This window comes from Cicer arietinum, chromosome 6 (genome assembly GCF_000331145.2).
Source record: "Cicer arietinum cultivar CDC Frontier isolate Library 1 chromosome 6, Cicar.CDCFrontier_v2.0, whole genome shotgun sequence".
Taxonomy (NCBI): Eukaryota; Viridiplantae; Streptophyta; class Magnoliopsida; order Fabales; family Fabaceae; genus Cicer; species Cicer arietinum.
The window spans coordinates 2,576,004-2,593,130 of record NC_021165.2 but is presented as its reverse complement, the minus strand read 5'-3'; the positions used below and the strand labels follow the sequence as shown (position 1 = coordinate 2,593,130).

The following is a 17,127-nucleotide window of genomic DNA, read 5'->3' as shown; positions in this document are numbered from 1 at the left end:
TTTGTTATTACCATTCACATGACAATAGTTTGTATTTTCATGTTGTGCCCTTTTAAGTTTGATCTACACTAAAATTAATTAATATTGAGATTTATATACGAAAAAATATGATATATAAAAAAATATGATATATAATATAAATGTAAATTAATTTTACGATGACATCCAATAGTGTTAATGTATTTTGCCACATGACAGTGTTTCATTTCACTTTTATGATAAAATATAAAATAATTAATACTTTCCATTGAATATAACTGTAAAATTATTTATATGTATTGATTGTTGTTTGATATCCATTAAACTCTTAGATCTATATCTAAGACAAATTCTCCAATGGGTGATCCAACCCGGAATGAGGCTTCATCTACCTAATCCTTAAACAAATTTATTTTCTTATAAAAAAATTGGTTTCATTTTGAGAGGATAAACCATTTAATCTCTTAGGTTTTTTCATTTGATGGTCTAATCAATTTGATTTTAAAATTAAATTTGAAATCTAATTTGTTTGATTTACAATTTTAATTATTGTATAACATATAGTGATTAGTATTATCTGATAATATATTTTCTTTTAAGTTGGAAACCGAAAGAAAACGATATACTTTGCATTTCTAAAATAATAATCAGATCAAATATATATTTTTTTGTACCACTAAATCAAACCATTTGAAGTTAAACTATGCAATCTTTTGACCAAATTTCGTTTGTTGTTCCTAATAATAATAAAAGGAAATATGTGATATTTGCTGTTTTGTAAATGCTTCTTCTTTAGTTGAAATAGAATTGCTGAAATTATGATAAACATAGCAACACTGACCCAATAAAGGTAGGTTTGCAACTTTTGCAGGAGAGGAGGAGCTAGGCCCATCTTTCACACACCCTTGAAATGGGTCTAACGACTCACTAAACCTATCCAAAAACACGAGCCCAACATTCTCCAAGACAAAACTAGACAATGTTTTGTTATGGCCCAACACTTGACACTAAGCCTAATTTGATTCTCCAACTGCTACCTTTTTTTTTATCTATACAGCTGAAAGTCAAATCAGTTGACTAAAAAAAAAAGAAAGTCAAATTACAAATTTTCCTAACGCCATCTTGAGACTCCATCATCAATCATTGGTCCTGAACTTGAGGGCGTTAAATCACCACCGTCTGATTGTGAATCTGAGAAGCTATATGGTATACCATTCACAAATGGTGATGTGGCAAATGGGGACCACTCAATGCACCCAGTTTGTGCATTATTATTACTATGATTTGCTACATAGTTACCAGTCCCTATACATTTATCACCAAAATAATCATTTTGATCGTATCTTATAACAGATGGTAGTTGATTGTTGTTTGGAAATTGGTCCAAGGTTTCACCTGTAGAGTCACATTCAATAAATAAATCAATTTACTTTGGTAAAAATTAATTTTGCATAGTAATATAGAACATAACATACCTTGAGTTAACAGAGCAACGTTATCACTGAAAACTTGGTCAATTTCTTCCAAGTCATCCCATCTAACATATGCTTCTGTCACCAATTTCTCTATGTAACTCTGCTAATTAATGAGGAAAAAAAAAGTATAGGTTAAAATGAATGCCTAATAAAATATAGAAAGTAGAGAAGTTTAATGATTATAAAATAGTAATGAAAATGTACCCTGTTGGATAGGTCTCGATTAAGAAGGGGTTGGCCGTTGATAAAAGCTTTAACCATTTGGCAGATTGCATTTAGATATATGGTAAAATGAGGCCCACGGTACACATAAAGTTTGTCTCCCATTATACAAGTCTTTGCATGCTTAATTGTCACATCCCACATTTTCTCTGACATCCCAAGGCCTAAAATCTGATAACAAAATAATTGTTAACCACTTAAACTGGATTTAAGTAACATTAATTAGGATAATTGGATTTGGATATGTACCTTTCTTAGCCTATGAGGGTCAACAACAGATAATTTGAGAAATTCTTGCACTGTGGTAATTCCCTCTTTCGTCAATTTTTTGTGGAAAGCTCCATCTTTCCCAATCTTCTCTAGTCTCCACACTTCATCCTTTAGCATTGGTGGGTGGTGTTTCTTGTACACTTCATTTGTATCCAATTTTTTAATTTATAATTAGCAAACAACACTAATTTAAGAAAATAAATTCATTGAATGTAATATATGTGTCAGTGTTTAACATTCTAACGTGTCAGACACAATTTTCATCTGAAGTGTTTGATGCTTTATACTTAAATTGATAAAATAGAAAGAAAAAAAAACTCACATTCGCCACGGTGATCCTTAACGATAAAAGGTTCAGTGATGCCTTCACGAATTCTTACATTGAGATTAGTCCCATGAGCAATTCTAACAGCAACTCTAAACTTTCTACTACGAATCCAGCTAGAATTATCAGTGAATTCAATATCCCCAATTGGTGCAATCCCATCTCTCATAGTAATATTCAATTCTCCAGTAAGCAATGGTCTCTTCCCTGTTCTCTCTTTCACAATATTGCTATTAAATTCTTCACTACTCCATGATGATTCCTTTTCACTAGGAGGAAAATCTCCATCAAGAACAACAATTTCTATCTTTATAGGTTGAGGTAAACTTGTTGGTACTATTTCACCATTGCTTTTGTCAACAAGAATCACATGAATTGGATTTCCATCTATGTCTAGTATTCTACTACCTGTGAATATTGGAAGTGAAAGTTTCTTTCTAAACATGAATTCAAAACTTGATGCTTGTTCCATTGCTTGTAGTCTTAATGAAGGTGATCTTGTTATTGTTCTTGTTGGACAACATCGTCTCATTGCTCTCTCCACCTCTTCATTCACCTTTATCATATTTAGTAACAAACATTTTCGTCACAAAATTAATTCATTCAAAGATTTAATTTGTATATACTCACACTTATACATAAAAATTTCAATGCGAATATTTAATTGAGGTATGGTTGACATTAATTTCATTTCTAATTTATGGTGAATTACTTACCACTCTTCTAAGTAAAGGTTCCAAGCCAGAGAAAAGGTTTTGCATGTTTTTTACCATAACCACTTCTCCTATTACCCTGTTAACAACAACATTGGTTTAACACATTAGAATTGAGACTACATTTATATATAGTAGATGATATAATATATTATGCAACATTTAATTCATGGAATTAATTAACAACATTATAAGCAAAGAAATTAGTGAATTACTTTTTTTTTTCTTTCATTTTTATATTTCATCTTGAATGGAGTAATTAAAAGAATAAAACAAATTTGATCGGTTTAAGGATAACAAACATACGAAGCAAAAGAAGGTCTTGTCGTAGAACTTCTCATCCGTTTGTCATTTGGTTTGTGTTTGTCTTGATCAGAATCATCGAAAGATCGTTTAGCAGCCATATTTGGGAAGGATTTGGAAGCAGTTTAGAAATTGGTGTAAAAGGTTGTGGTGAATAAAATGAATGAGAGGCAGAAGAAGACGATTTGAGGTATTTTTATATGGTAAAAGAAGAAGGTTCTTGGAATGTTGAAGGAAAGAACGAAGCAATAGAAGTAGAATACGTTTCATATACTATATGATATATGATGTAAAGACTTGGACATCAACAACCATCCTAAGTCAACTTAAATATTTTTCGTTTTTTCCATGGAAAAGGTAACTAGGACCCATAACATAAATTTCATTTCAAATACCCCCTTCATATTATTCATTCAATCAAAATCACTAACTATAAAATAAAATATAATAACAATTTTGCATTATAATATTGATTACTTTACTGCGTATATGGGGAAAAATATATTAGAGCAATAATTTTTTAGAGCACATAATTGATTACAGTTTACAAAATAACAACTTTAATCTTGGAATTTTATGTCAAAAAAACTTCAATATCTTCCAAAATAGTTGGGTTTCTTTAGTCAAAATTAAATATTATTATATTTTATCAGTACAATTTTAATTACTTTGTTTTAAATTCTTTTTGTTAAAATTAATAATGTGTGCATTACTCTCGAGTCATTATATTTTATTATGCAATTATGGAAATGAGTAATAATACTCAATAGTTAATAAAAACAATTTTGTAAAATTATTTCACATATGATAAGTTAGAATTGATCACATCTAATAGACCAAAAATAAAATAAAATTCATCACATCACATCTATATATAAAATGATGTACATTTGTAACACTAGTACACAAAATACAAATTAATTATATTACCTACTTTTTTATATATATGTATAAATGATAATAATTTTTATCAAATTTTGTGATATGAAGAAATAAAATCACACTAGCAAGTACCAACAATAAATGACACATCAAAGTCGGTACATAATTAAATTTTTAAGCATATAATCATCCATTCTATGTTTAATTATAACGCATGAAAGGATGTTTGTTAAAAAATGTACACTTCAAAATTATCTCGACTTCTAGTAGATAATAGCTTAAGGGGAAAAAAGTCACATTTTATAATCAGTTAGTTTAAAAAAACAATAATAATATGTTAGTCAAACTACATGTTTCTTGGAAGGATCAAATACGTGTTATGACTCGAGCTAACTTGTACTAATAGTACTACTTCTTATTCTTATGAGATTTTTTAAGCCGCAAACTGATTGTTATAAGATTTTTTTTTTTAATAGTCTTGGCCTAAGTACAATCATCACATTTGTTATGTTTGAATCATTAATTCAAGGTCACATCTTGTTTGTAAGCCATTCAAATCAGGCCATATCTATCACAAAATCTGCTTTTCATACGTCAAAATTGGATTTTATAGAGCCTACTCTTAAATTAGCACTAGTGTTTTTGCACTTCTCCCTTTAAAATAAAATAAAAAGAATATATAAAAAGATAATGTATTTAATTTAAATTTTAAATTATATACATCAACTTTTTATATTTTATTTTGAGAAGAGTATATATATAAAACTAAAGTCCACCAAATAAAAAATACACTTAATATATTTAAGGTAAGATCACAATCCATAAATTTTTTGAAATAAAGATGAAAATTAGAATGGACAAAGATGTTATCTCTAAACTTGATGATTTTAACACTTAGTGACAAAATCAAAGATATATTATGTTTATTCTATTTCTAAACTTTACAGATATTTTAACTTTTTTAATCGTAATTGTGTCATTAATGTTATTTGATTAGTGATGAGAACAAAAGAATCTAATTTTATATTAATAAAAATTAATTTTAATTAAAAGTAAGTCAAATTTAAAATAATTTATCTTTAAATACATTTATATAAAAATAAATTAAATAATAAATTTAAATATATAATTTATGTCTAGAGTAAAAAATAACTACAAATCCTATAAATTTTAGAAACAATTAATTCTACTAAAAATTAGCAAACCATATCAAAATCAAGTGAACCCAAATTAATTTAGACTTTTCTAAAATGTAAGAAAACATAATCATGAACATAATGATTTACTCCATGTATGGGCCAAGAAATGTAAGCACAATGACTATTGGTTAGTGTGACAATGAGTGAGTGATGAGAAGGAAAAGTGCGAAAGCGAGTCGCCATTGTGATTGCATTGATCTAATTATGATATTTGGATTTGGTGATAGGAAGTTTGGCATCTCTTTCCTATTTCTAATTTCTAATTTCTTATTTCCATTTCAGTGTCTTGTGTTGTGTTGTGTTGTGTGTGGGTAAACTTTAAATCCACGTGGCACTTGCACAAGCACATAACCGGCCATATATGTTCAAACATACACACGCGTATGGACCCACTTGTCCTTTTTTTTCATTCAAATAAAATTAAGATTATTTAAAACAAAAGTTAAAAAGAAATACAAATTGCATATATAAGTGAATAATTTTAGATTTGTTGAATCAACTTATTTACCTGAATAATTATCACCAACTGGATTGTGTCAACTTATTATAGATTTGTTGAATCAACTTATTTACCTGAATAATACAAAATGATTTATATTATATATTTCATATAAAGCACGCACTTAATTTTCTTCAATAAAATAAATAAATATTTTTATAAGATTAATTGTAATTGTACAAGGAAATGACTATAATATTTAAAAATTATATATAAACAAAATATTGCATATTTTAAATATTTTTCAAAATATGACACCATGGAGCATACGTACTCTTAGGTGAATATAATCTAGCACTTCAAAAAAATCAATGTAGCAAATCTGCAATTTTGGTTGAAAGTGGTTCACTAAAACAACTTAATATCATTAAAGTCGAAACTAGGTAACTTACTTTCATTATGTTTATGCTAATATATATATATATATATATATATATATATATATTTTTATTTAATGACAATACACTTTAAGAGAGATAAAAAAAAATCGTATTATTTTGTGTGTGAGTATGAAATTCTCTTTTGATATATAATTTTATCAATTTTTTTTATGGGTAAAGTTCTTTCAAATTTAAATAGAGACAATCTATTACATCTATCTAACTACATTGGACGGTAAAAATATAAATTTAAAAAATATCAAAGAACATTGGATGTTACAATCATAATTGTTCAGTTTTCGTACAATTGATTAATATCATTTTTTTATTAACTTATTAAATAATATTTTAATTGTTTAAATATTTGTAGGATGGATCTACAGGTAACTGGAGGTTAGTTGTTAGAGTTAAATCAATTATTGTTGGATATTGGCCAAAAGAATTATTCACTCACTTAAGATTCTTTGATTAGATTTAGAGGTCAAACATATACTCCATCTAATATGAAAATATATGCTTCATCTAATGTGGATAGTCCTTCAATAAATAGCGGGGTATTGCCTAAAGAAAATGCATAAACTCAGGTTTCATGGCAAGAGTTCAAATTATAGATTCCAGTTATAACCAAAATGTAATAAAACCTGAAAATATGAAGTTGTTTACATATATTAATTCGAATTATTGTAGTTTGTGGTATCATGGTTATGAATGACCTTATTGATTGCAATATTTTCTTTATGGTGGAAAATGGGGTATATGATTGTCCTGTTAATTATATTTAATAAAACTTTGAATCATCTTTGATATAGATTAATGATGGATATAATGGCATATGAAGTTGAAATTCAAAGCGAAATTGGTACTGCTCAAATAACTTATGAAGAAAAATACAAACAAATTGTAATTGCTAAAATTTGAAATACATTTTCAATTTTTTTTTTATTTAAATATATTTTTTGTCTTTACAAATATGTTTTGTTTTGATTTTAATTCGTGTAAATTTTTTGTTTGATTTATATATTTGCAAATTTTAATAAGTTTTAAAAAAATCTTTTATAAATTTTTTTTACTAAAAAAATTGTGACATGACTAATTTTGGATGAAGTGTCACATGGTTATTTGACAATTGTTGTTGACTAGACAATATTTAATATTTAAAATTTATTTTATTAACGCATTTAATTATTTAATTAAAAACTTAAAACTAATTAATTAATTAATAAATCAATTAAATAATAAAAATTCAATAATTTTCAAAACTCCAAATTTTTTAATAAAAATTCAACAACTTTCAAATTCAACTCTAATTTCTTGATCTTCAAATTATAAATTATAATTCAAATCCTAAAATTTTAATATCTCCTTTTTCTTACACTGCACCTAATTTTTTTGAGATGATCCGACTCGGACTCAAATCACGTTAAGTGTTGAACAATCTAGATATACTAATCAGGACATTGTTGTTGCTGAGAATTTTCAAGGGAGTAGCATCTGCACTCGCCTCATCAGATACATGTGTGCAGTCATCACTCACAATTTTCTTTGTGTTACTTATGACAATTACAGTGCTCATTTTGTGGTCAAGAATGTCAGAATTCATCCTATTCTCTTTTCTTTCTTGCTTTGCGATCCCTTCAAAACATACATATTAAATATTGATACACAATATTAATTATATGTCTAATACAATAATGTGTTTCCAATCAAATAAATTTCAAAACAACTCAATACAATTAATTGTTATTATATTTAAATATGAGTAGTTAAATTATATATTGATTAAAAATGAGCTAAATATTAAATATATAAAAGTGGTGACTCATATATTTAATGTCTTTTAGTTTGAGTAGAGATATAATGTCAAACTCTCTTGTACTTCTAGAACCTTTAACTCATTATTGTTATTTCGTTCTTGTACTCTAACATAAAAAATAGTGAAATTTCAATTGTTCAACAATGAATTTGGTTCCTATATTGGCCAATTAATGAGTTTCAAAATGATATATTGAAACAAATGACTAATACTCAAATTTTGAAACTTAGAGTTAGTATTGTATGAATTGAAAAAAATAAAATTGAAAAAAATGAAGTCCTACATATTAAAGATATTGTATACTAGTTGTATTTATGAGAAAGATCTATGATTTTAATATGTATTCTGATATCCAATTTTTTTTAAAAGAGGAGAGAACACACTCAAACTGGTCATTACATGCGTGTGTTGCTACCGTCAGGGGCGGGGCGTATGCGTGCGTTTTTTTTCTCCAAGATTGCACTTAATTCACCTTCAGATTTCGAAATAGTCGTAGTAATTGTGACGATAATCTGCCTCCCACAATTTTGAGCGTGAAACGTCCTAAAAAATAAACTATATGAAATATTAATTACCATAGCCAATCGGAGAAGAAAATATAGAAGAAGAGATTAATGGCATAACAACTACTCAAATCCAATAGATAGTTTAAATTGAGGGATCATCAGTGGTAGATATGTTGAAACTTGTAACTTGACGGAGCTGCAAGTGCTGTGGTGGTGCGCATTAAGAATTTAAGATACTCAAACATAATTCATCAACGTGATTCTAATTCTAAATTGTTCTTAAAAAGCAATTCTGGTTGAGCTGGGAAACATGCAGATATGGAAAACAAAACCATTTGAAGTGTGATTCAATTTATGGCACCATTAATCTAATTTATTTTGTAGAGGTTCAAGACAAATAGTACTATGTAGTAAACTTACACGTTTGGTTCCCCTGCAACCAATCATATTTTTACATTTAATTTGCATATGAATTTAAAAAGAGAAATTTACCATGCACCCTCTCACTTTAACTTCCCACCCACCATTTTTATAGAAATACAATTTTACCCTTTTAATTAAACAAAATTTTAAAATATTCGAAAGTTTTGAAAAATTCGAAATGACAATTTTTAGAATTTTCAATATATTTAAAACTTCCGAAATAGAAAACTCTAAATTTTTTGATCTTTTTCGAAATAATAATTACATTTCGAAAATTTCGAAAGTTTCCAAATCTGAAAATTTTCGAAATTTTTCTATTTTGAAAGTTTTGAATTGTTCGAAAGTTTCGAAAATTCTGAAATTTTCTCTATTTCAGAAGTTTTGAAACTTTCAAATTAATCAAAAGTTTTGAAATTTTTGATCAATTCTGGAAAAATATATTTCAAAAGTTTTAGATTTATCAAAAGTTTCGAAAATATCAAAATATTCTGAAAAATTACGTTTCGAAACTTTCGTGTTTATCAAAAGTTTCGAAAATATCAAAAAAGTTCACTTTTTTATATTTCGAAAGTTTGAAAATTTGGAAGTTTCGAAAAATAGAGTAATTAATGGAGTGGTTAATTTTTTTAATGGACAAAATGATATTTTCATTTAAAATAGGAAGTAAAAAGTTAAAGTGAGGGGGTGCATGGTACATTTCTCATTTACAAATCAGATCATCTCATTTCAGATATCCAGTCCAAGTCCAATAATATAGAAGGCCCAACTTGTATTAACTAAAGCCCATTTCCTTCAATCCCATATAGCCTCCTCATAAATAAATGCAAGAATTAATATAGTGACACAGCGACTAAAACCACCAACTATGCAAAATATTGTCCCTTGTTGACAACAATTGCTGCATGTTTAATTCGACGGTACAAATGATATTCGACGGTACAAATGATACGACACCATAGTTAAAACAAATTAAGAATTAAATTAAAAACTTTAATCAAAAAGTATATTTTTTAGACATATATAATTTTGATTGTTTTAGGGTTTAATTATTTATTTATTTATTTTAAGTTTTTATTTTTAAAACAATAATTTAATGCTATGAAAAATAAACATAATTAAACTTAATCCATATATATGGAAAAAAATATGCAATTTTAAAAATAGAGAAATTATATTTTTGAATTTAAAAATAATGAGAGTAAAAGCCCGAATAAGAAAATTTGAGAGAACAAATAACAAAGTACATTTAAACCAAAATTTTAAAACTAATAGTTCATTAAATGGTACAACTTTTTTATTTATTTTTAATTTAGTACAAAGTAGGGTAATTAATAATTGATGCATGAAATCACACACTCACAAGTTGTTCCTCTATCGACAATCTCAACTACCCTTCCAAAGTTAAAACAAAGGCAGCCTACAAAGTGATAATAAAAAATGAAAATGAAATTAGCTCATGAAAATAGATATATATTAGTAGCATAATATTATTTGTGACAAAGAATTGAAAATAGTACTTGAATGAGATGATACTTTTATTTTTAATTTAATTAGTTAGCGATTTTGAGTTCAGCTTTTGAAATGCAACGGTGTTGTCGCCTTAATTTATTTGAGTATGTGGTGTGTGAAGTAAGTAAAACGGCGACCTCACTATATAAATGGAAAGGAAGGAGAACCCAAAGAATAATAATTAAGCATAGGATCATGTGATTGATTAATTACCGATCATAATGGTTACATGAAATACACGTGTTTACTCATCGTTCAATTGATAAATGACACGAAATACCATAAACGAGTATGAAAAAGCGTCCATTTTCACTCATTTGAAAGTTGAAAATGTTGCTTTAAGCTTTGTTTGAAAGAAGGATGGTGTTTGCCACTTTGGTGCTGCACTTTCAATAAACTTTTATCATCAAAATTTTTAAGATTATACTAAATCAAAAAAATTAAAAAATTAAAATTATTTATAAGATTTAATAGATATTTTAGAAAAACATTGATATGAGAAATCTATATGTATATATTGTTGTAATGGGATTAAATAAAAAACACTTGGCAATGGGGCAATAGTAAAGTTTTTAATAATCATATGTTTTTAATGAAATTAATTATTGATGAAAGTGAGATAAATGATTAAAATGCTAATTAAGTTAACTGAAAAGTACCAAAATATTAATTTTTGCCAAAAATTGAAATCAAAATCACATTCTACCAGGTTTGTAAAAACATGTTGACTTGTGTAGTGGTGCAGAGTGAATGCACAAATTTGAGTCGTTAATAATACCCTTATGCCAAGCTTTTGAATGTTCGGGAACGAGTGTCTGAAATAGTATCATTTTTTAGATGATGGCAATAACATTCACCATTTCGTTTAATAATTATTATTTTATTTTATTAATGAGTTTTGTTTTAGTTTTCTACGGTTACATCACTTTTGGGGGCTCCACCCAGCTTGACGATATCTACATGCTCTTGATTTCTGACTACAAACTTCAAAATCATATAAATCTATAACAAACATATTTAATTTATTCAAACCAATCTTTATAATATTAAAAATTATGGTTGAGTCTAAAACAGAGAAAAATAATTAAAAAAAAATAAATTTAAAATAATTATTTGATAAATTATTATAATTAGAATATAATGCACTTTTATATAGTGCAATTAATGTAACTAACCTAACAACTTATATGTAACTATAAATAATTTTAACTACCTCTAATAGTAAACATCAAATCAAAAAGTCTTTTACTTATTTTTTATTTTTGTTCGTTCCGCATGCCATTACTAAGTCAACCAACCTTTTAATTAATTAATCTCGTTCATTCAAAAAAATAATTACCAAATTCTTTTGATAATTTTTTTTTTTGAGAAAAATAAATATAAAAAAATTTAAGAAAAATGTTTGGATTTATTTTTTGGTACACCAAAATAAAAAATGTTTAACACTGTTACATCTCGTTAAAAACGTCGAAAACTCGTTATGCAATTATAATATATTTTAATGAGAAATAAGGAGTGTGTAAGAGTGGCATGATGTGGGTGCAAAGTAACCACACCACTCACTTATTGAAAGAAACAATTTTGTTTTGTTAAATAAAGGAAGTAACGAATAAGTTGCACAAGTACACGCGCTTATACAGGCTCCAAATATTGATTTGTGCAAAAAAAAAAAAAAACATTTGTTGCAAAAGCATTGACTTGACTTGTGGCATTAATTATTAATTAATTTAATTTGAACCATTCTAGACTCAAATGCTCCACACTTATAAATTGGACCCCAATTCATTAATTCTCATGTTCACAAAACAACAGAAACAGAAACACAAACAGAAAGATCCTTATCGAAAAGAAGTGATTTTTTGTATAATGTATCGAGGAGAGGAATTAGAAAAGTCAGCATACAAGCAGGCACCTGCAGGGACGGCGGCAACAGGTTTTCCGGTGAGCTACGACGGAACAACATCAACGTACTCGGGTCAGTCATCGGAGTACCAGACACATCCTCCTCCACCACCTAAGCTACTAGTTGAATGGTCGACCGGTCTTTGCGATTGCTGCTCCAACCCGGGAAAATGTAATATCTAACTATACATATTAATTTTGACATAAACTCTAATTTATTTATTTATTTATATTTCAGGTTGCATAACATTTTGGTGTCCATGTATTACTTTTGGCCAAGTTGCTGAAATCGTTGACAAGGGATCCACATGTAAGACAACACAACACACCCAATTAATTAATTTATCAATATTGTATAGTATTATTAATTGTAGAATATTTAATTTTGCAGCATGTGGTGCTAGTGGTGCTTTGTATACATTGATTTGTTGTGTTATTGGATGTGCTTCTTTGTATTCTTGCTTCTACCGCTCAAAGATGAGACAACAATATGGTTTGAAAGGAAATGATTGTACGGATTGTTTGATTCATTTCTTTTGCGAGACATGTGCTTTGTGTCAAGAATATCGTGAGCTTCACAATCAAGGATTTAACATGCTCATTGGTATTCTATCTATCTATCTATGTGTTAATTAAATAATTAATATTAATTATTATAATTATTTTCATTGAATTGTTTAGGATGGCATGGAAATGTTGAGCAACGGACTCGAGGAATAGCCATGGCTACAACACCTCCAACCTTTGAATCGGGCATGAGCCGTTGAAATTCACTGCATGTCTTCATAATCTTCATTCAAATAATCCATTTTTAAATGTTGCTATATATGTAATTGTTGTATTCTCGACATATGTATGCGACTTGTACTCTACATTTGCAAATGTTATTATACACTCAAATGTGAACCTCATAGCACTTGCTTAATATAATCCATTTCGTTGACATTTGTAATTTCGAGTGAATATTCATAAAAGTAAACATCAAATTGGACATCCCCTATGGATGAGAAAGGTTGCTTTAATGAAGATCGGAAAGAAGAACGAGGAAGTTTAATTGTGAGAAAAACTAACATACTTAGTTTTTTTATAAAAAAAGATAGTAGTAGTTAGTTAGTTAATTTGATGAGTTAAACTCATCAGCTTCACTTACCTATTTAGATTTATTTTTTAGGAACTAAAAATTATAGTTTCTACTAAGAGATCAAAGTAAATTTAGTATTTTATTCTCAAAAATCAAAATAGATCTTCACTTAAAAATAGAAAACACACAAACTTAAATATGACACTAAAAACTCATAAACATTACAAAATATCTACAAATACATATATCTTCATCGAATAATTTAACACTTTTAGAGAAGAGGTTTGTCTCTATTTAGGTGGTGTTATCATTAATATTTTTAACTATTTACTGCAGAGAGAATTTGGTGTTGTAAAATAGTAAATAGTCAAGAGTATATATCATAAGAAAATGAAAAAATAATTTTACAAAAAACTATTTATAGAATCTATTAGTTTTCAATAATTTTTTATTGACTTAGTTATTTTTTTCTGTTTAGTCCTTTTTCTCGAAAAAGTCCAATAAACTTAAAATTTTATTGCTAATCTAATGATGTTGGATTACATTGAATTTTTCAAGACTAATTTTGAGAGTTTTTTTTTCTTCTATGGATCAACTTGCCTAAAAACCAATATATTGAATTTGTTTATATTTTTTAGTTGTAAATAAGTCCTTAAATATTTTCAAAATTTGTGGATTGGTACCTCAACTTATTTTCAATTATGAATTTGGCCCAACTTTTTTCAAATTCTCATTTTGACATATTTTTAATTTTTTCCGGAAAAAAATCAATATCTATTCATTTAAATTAGAAAAATGCATCGATATAATACAAGCTAAATCTAAAATACACATACTTCCGGATCTGTAACGTTTATGATTAAAATCATTTATTGAAATTTATAATTAAACTACACAAACATCGCACAAAGAAAGAAATACCAAAATGCATCACACCAAGATGACAAATAAAATAACGCCGCAATCACACAAAGAAATCACATAAAAATACCCCCAAAAAAGTAATTTTGTGTGAAAATCATTTATTTAGATAAAATGGGTGTAGTACCCCAATTTTGTCCAAGTTGATAAAAAAAAAAAGGAAATATATATTAAAAAAGAAAATAAAAATAATTACAATAAAGAGACTCATTATGTCTCGTCAATTTACAATGTCAAATCAAAATTACAAAAATTAAGCCAAATTAAATTACAATAAAATTTAAATCAAACCAAATTAAGCCAGCCTGCTTTGGCTCTGCTTTGTTGTTGCCCTTATTGTTGCCTTTGTGTTTCTGATGCAATGTCATAATCGAGGCACTAACCTTTGCTTTGTAAATAATTAGAAAAACAGAAAAAAAAAAAAAAAAAAAAAAAAAAAAAAAAAAAAAAAAAAAAAAAAAAACATTTTTTTTTAAGTCAACCTTTGTACACATTACACAGAGCAAAAAGATAAACTTTGGAGTTTAAGAAAAAAACTAAGACAAATTAAAGCTGCAAATAAAAGAACGCAACAAATGAACAGATAAAAACAAACATAAGCTAAAATCATGAAGGCATCAAAGGTGTAGAAAAAACGTAGATGATGAGCAAAGGAAACGAAATATCAAACTAGAAACTGGAAACAAAGACACATACAAGAAAACAACTAAATAAAAAAAAATAACTATAAATACAACTCCATTTTATTTTCAAAGAGGAGAAAAAATTGGATACTAAAAAAAAACACCGTAAAAGAAGAAGGAAAAAAAAATAGTAGTAGCAAAGGAAAAAACCAAACTTAAGTTACTACCGTAACTATCTTCAACTATCAGTTGTACACCGTCGCCACTTTTTTTCTTCGCTGCCATACTCAGATCAGCCTTTATCAAGTTTGTTTTGTTCTCTATCTCTTTAATATAAGGCTTCATTGCTTTCGCGCTTAAGAATATTCCTTCTATTTGTTGTTTGCTTGCTGAAATTTCTGATCTTACTTTTAAAAATGATATTTTTTATTTTCTTTAAATATGAAATTATTGTTAAATGGTGGGAAAATGAAGGATATGTATTTTGAAAAATAAGAAGTACTTAACTTCAAAGATTATGAAATGGTGTTAATACTCTTTATCTTTTTAAAATTAATTTATCATATCAATTCCCCTGTATTGTATGTATATTTTCTATTAGGACTTTGACCACTTATGACATTTTTCAATATATTACGGCTTGGCTTCTAAGGCACCAGATCCTATAAAGCAATTTTAATAGCTCTGACGCACCTATCACATAGTATATATATATATATATATGTGTGTGTGTGGGTGTTTCAGCTTCTCTTTTTTTTTCAATTTGTGCAAAGTAGCTTTAATCTTCTTTTCCAATTTTTGTAGAGTAGGCAAACACGTTACACATAATAGGTTTCATTTTTTTTTCAAGTACATCTTGCATTTTTATTTTGTTAAATTATTAAATCTATAAAATTCTATTTGCTAAAAAATAAAGTCAAAGGAAATGTTTGTTTCAAATTATGTGTTGACATAAATTATTACATTATGATGATACTAAAATTCATTCTTATTTTTATTTTACTTTATTTTGTTAAATTAATAAATTAATTTAAAAATTTATTTAAAAATTTATTTATTAAATTTGATTAAATTAGATGTGACATCTTTTTTAATTTTTGAGTTATTAAGACACAAGTTGTACTACTTGTTAGTTTAAAAACTCAATTTTAAAATTGAAACTAATATAAAATATTTTTTAAATGATTAATTAGATGAGATATTTTTTTAATCATTAAATTTTTAAAACATAAATTGTACAATTTGATAGTCTTGAAAACTTGTATTTTAAAATAATTATTTAAATCAAACAAACTCAATTTTTAGCCAAAATAACTTCTTTTTATTATCAATAACAAAACAAATTTTCTTAAAAAAAACAATCAACACATCCGTATTTTTTTTATCAAGAACCACGTAGCTTTGATTTCTCTATCACACTAGGAGATAAGTAGAAGCAATATCACATTTTGTCGACCACATTAATAAAAATTTCTTTTTTGTCATTTATTTCTTAAATACATTTATTCTAAAATCATATTAAAAAATTAATAATAATTGTTATTCATATTTAATAATAATAAGAAATAAATATATTTAAATTAATATTAATTTTGCACAATTAATTATAAGTAACCGTATTTTAAGACATAAGGTTTTTTTTTCTGCACAACGACGGCTACAGAAAGACCTACTTTTATTTTGATATTATGTTTTCCCCTAAAACATTTCAAATTTATAAGAATTATCAAACTATAAATACATTCTTATATTAATTATATAATTGAAAGACAGTCTAACTGAATTAAAAGAGATAATGAGACAGTAAAAAAGAAACAAGAAAGGACTGCAGAATGGATTTTGGGTTTGATTCATTCAAATTCAGTTCAACTGCCGGATTTCACAAAGCCATAGCTAACTTATTATTATATAATAGACAAAATATCTTATAGTCCATTAAATTATACAAAAATATCATATTAATGTTGTAAATTTCTTTTAACAAGTTATTATTTTATGTTTATAAATATTAGGATGTTAAACTATTTTAGTTATAACTTTATTTTAATCATTTATAGTAAGAGATTTTTAAAATTTTACTATGAATTTTATTATCGATCATA

The 17,127-nt window shown here is 26.7% G+C and overlaps 2 protein-coding genes across 3 annotated transcripts; one reads left to right on the top strand and one right to left on the bottom strand.

Annotated features, from left to right (window-relative positions):
- Positions 1 to 745: 745 nt before the first annotated feature.
- On the bottom strand, positions 746 to 3,482 carry LOC101500982 (protein SAR DEFICIENT 1-like). 2 transcript variants are annotated; one of them, XM_004503319.4, is made up of 7 exons: positions 3,291 to 3,482; positions 2,988 to 3,063; positions 2,269 to 2,827; positions 1,926 to 2,086; positions 1,659 to 1,847; positions 1,455 to 1,557; positions 746 to 1,374 (listed from the first exon to the last, which is right to left on the bottom strand). In XM_004503319.4, the coding sequence occupies exons 1-7, from the start codon at positions 3,386 to 3,388 to the stop codon at positions 1,091 to 1,093; spliced, it is 1,470 nt and encodes a 489-aa protein (XP_004503376.1). In that variant the 5' UTR covers positions 3,389 to 3,482; the 3' UTR covers positions 746 to 1,090. The 2 variants fall into 2 exon arrangements, with proteins under 2 accessions (XP_004503376.1, XP_004503377.1); XM_004503320.4 differs by having other exon boundaries at positions 1,455 to 1,554; positions 3,291 to 3,479.
- An 8,795-nt stretch (positions 3,483 to 12,277) lies between these two features.
- Positions 12,278 to 13,343, top strand: LOC101500667 (protein PLANT CADMIUM RESISTANCE 2-like). The gene is made up of 4 exons (XM_004503318.3): positions 12,278 to 12,572; positions 12,639 to 12,710; positions 12,792 to 13,004; positions 13,082 to 13,343. The coding sequence occupies exons 1-4, from the start codon at positions 12,293 to 12,295 to the stop codon at positions 13,165 to 13,167; spliced, it is 651 nt and encodes a 216-aa protein (XP_004503375.1). The 5' UTR covers positions 12,278 to 12,292; the 3' UTR covers positions 13,168 to 13,343.
- Positions 13,344 to 17,127: the final 3,784 nt, after the last annotated feature.

Excerpts from the sequence above, each read along its gene's own strand:
- LOC101500982 (XM_004503319.4), bottom strand. The coding sequence starts at position 3,388 with ATGGCTGCTAAACGATCTTTCGATGATTCTGATCAAGACAAACACAAA. Across the intron at positions 2,828-2,987 it reads AACCTTTACTTAGAAGAGTG|GTGAATGAAGAGGTGGAGAG; the intron begins GTAAGTAATTCA and ends AATATGATAAAG. Across the intron at positions 2,087-2,268 it reads TAAGGATCACCGTGGCGAAT|TGTACAAGAAACACCACCCA; the intron begins GTGAGTTTTTTT and ends ATACAAATGAAG.
- LOC101500667 (XM_004503318.3), top strand. The coding sequence starts at position 12,293 with ATGTTCACAAAACAACAGAAACAGAAACACAAACAGAAAGATCCTTAT. Across the intron at positions 12,573-12,638 it reads CTGCTCCAACCCGGGAAAAT|GTTGCATAACATTTTGGTGT; the intron begins GTAATATCTAAC and ends TTTATATTTCAG. Across the intron at positions 12,711-12,791 it reads CGTTGACAAGGGATCCACAT|CATGTGGTGCTAGTGGTGCT; the intron begins GTAAGACAACAC and ends TTAATTTTGCAG.